At 49.1% G+C, this 2,500-nt stretch overlaps 1 protein-coding gene across 2 annotated transcripts in view; it reads left to right on the top strand.

The window, feature by feature from the left end:
* The window catches only part of nphp3 (nephronophthisis 3), an 18,799-nt gene that overhangs the window by 14,236 nt on the left and 2,063 nt on the right, over positions 1–2,500 (top strand). For both annotated transcript variants that reach the window (XM_030348329.1, XM_030348331.1), the window contains exons 23-26: positions 162–237; positions 458–585; positions 1,069–1,309; positions 2,034–2,159. In XM_030348329.1, coding sequence (XP_030204189.1) covers positions 162–237; positions 458–585; positions 1,069–1,309; positions 2,034–2,159 — 571 coding nt within the window. The remainder of the gene's footprint in view (positions 1–161; positions 238–457; positions 586–1,068; positions 1,310–2,033; positions 2,160–2,500) is intronic.

Raw genomic sequence — 2,500 nt, forward strand, 5'->3', positions numbered from 1 at the left:
GGACACCCAAAGGGGACCCAAAGGGAGCCCCTGAGGGACGCCTAAAGGGACACCCAAAGAGTCACCCAAAGGGACACCCAAAGAGTCACCCAAAGTCACGAGTTTGCTCTGTTGGAGTGTGTGTGATTGTGTGTTTGGCGTAACGCTGTCTCTGCCGTCAGGTACGAGGAAGCGGAGAAGCTCCGTAAGAGGTCCGTCAGGATACGACAAAAGACGGCCCACCAGAAGGGACACATGGTGAGATGGACGGACGGACAGATAGACATTGTTCATTGTTAACTTAGCATAGTCTGTGTCTGTGTCTGTGTCTCTCTCTCTCTCTCTCTCTCTCTCCTGTCTCTCTCTCACCTGTCTCTCTCTCTCTCTCTCACCTGTCTCTCTCTCACCTGTCTCTCTCTCACCTGTCTCTCTCCCACCTGTCTCTCTCTCACCTGTCTCTCTCCCACCTGTCTGACAGTACGGGTTCACCCTGCTGAGGCGCAGGGCCCTCCAGCTGGAGGAGCTGACCCTGGGGAACGAATCGGCCGACTGCGCCAAGACCCTGAACGAGCTGGGGGTGCTGTACTACCTGCAGAACAACCTGGAGTACGACTTCACTCTATCTATACTAGATATACCATATACTACTGACTGAGTTCTAGCTGTGCGCTAACGGTGTGCTAATGTTGTGCTAACTGCGAGGGCATTGTGGGGCTAGCTGTTTGCTAACTGTGTGCTAACGGTGTGCTAACCCCAAGGGTAGTGTTGGGCTAGTTGTTTGCTAACATTGTGCTAACTGAGTGCTGACGGCGTACTAACGGCATGCTGACGTTGTGCTCACCGCAAGGGCAGTTTGGGGCTAGCAGTTTGCTAACGTTGTGCTTACGGTATGCTAACCCCCCGTGGCAGCGCAAGGCTAGCTGTTTGCTAACTGAGTGCTAATGGTGTGCTAACATTGTGCTTACGGTGTGCTACCCCCAGGGCAGCGCGGGGGCTAACTGTTTGCTATGATTGTGCTAAGCGTGATAACTGTGCGCTCACGTTGCGCTAACTTAATGCTAACCTAACGCTAACGTGTGCTACCCCCAGGGCGGCGCGGGGCTTCCTGAGCCGCTCCCTGGAGATGCGTCAGCGGGTGCTGGGCCCGGAGCACCCGGACTGCGCCCAGTCGCTCAACAACCTGGCGGCGCTGCACAGCGAGCGGCGCGAGTACCAGGCGGCAGAGGACCTCTACCAGAGGGCCCTGGAGCTGCGCAAGGCCGCCCTGTCCCCGGACCACCCCTCCCTGGCCTACACCCTCAAGCACCTGGCCATGCTCTACAAGCGCAGGGTGGGGGTGGCTAAATACTGCAATATACAGCTATACATATATACAGCTATACGTCTCACTATATACACCTATATACAGCTATACGTCTCACTATATCACGTATATACAGTACATATATACAGCTACACGTCTCACTATATCACCTATATACAGCTATACATCTCACTATATCACGTATATACATATATACAGCTATACGTCTCACTATATCATGTATATACACATATATACAGCTATACGTCTCACTATATCACGTATATACATACAGCGATACGTCCCACTATACAACTATATACTGATATATATCTCACTATGTTACGTATATACAACTAAATACAGCTATAAACATCCCACTCTATACAGCTGTACATCTTAATATATCCATCCATTTACAATTGTATACATCTAAATCAAAATCTTAATACAGTCTATACATCTATATATACATCTACCTGTCTCTCTTGATTTATATCTATCTATCTATCTATCTATCTATCTATCTATCTATCTCTTTCTATCTCTATCCATCTACCGATATATATACAGTATATATATATGTATATATATATTTATATATAATTTACACACTCTCAAACTACATACGCAGGGTAGGAGACACCTTTGTAAAAGTGTGTGTGTGTGTGTGTGTGTGTGTGTGTGTGTGTGTGTGTGTGTGTGTGTGTGTGTGTGTGTGTGTGTGTGTGTGTGTGCGTGTGTGTTCCAGGGTAAGCTAGAGAAGGCGGTCCCCCTCTACGAGCTAGCTCTGGACATCAGACAGAAGAGCTTCGGGGCCAAACACCCCAGCGTTGCCACGGCGCTGGTCAATCTGGCCGTCATCTACTGCCAGCTGGTGAGACGGCTACCATGCTAACACACCGCTAACACGGACAGCATGCTAACACTGATACCATGTTAACACACCGCTAACACCGACAGCATGCTAACACTGATACCATGCTAACAAACCGCTAACACTGACAGCATGTTAACACTGATACCATGCTAACACACCGCCAACACTGACAACATGCTAACACTGATACCATGCTAACACTCAGCTAACACTGACAGCAAGCTAACACTGGTATGGGTATTGTCTGGGCCTAACAGGGTACTGGCTTTGGTCTGGGTTAAACGGGGTACTGGGTATAATGGGTATAGGGTAAGGTCTGGGTATAACAGGGTACTGGC

This window comes from Gadus morhua, chromosome 23 (genome assembly GCF_902167405.1).
Source record: "Gadus morhua chromosome 23, gadMor3.0, whole genome shotgun sequence".
Lineage (NCBI taxonomy): Eukaryota > Metazoa > Chordata > Actinopteri > Gadiformes > Gadidae > Gadus > Gadus morhua.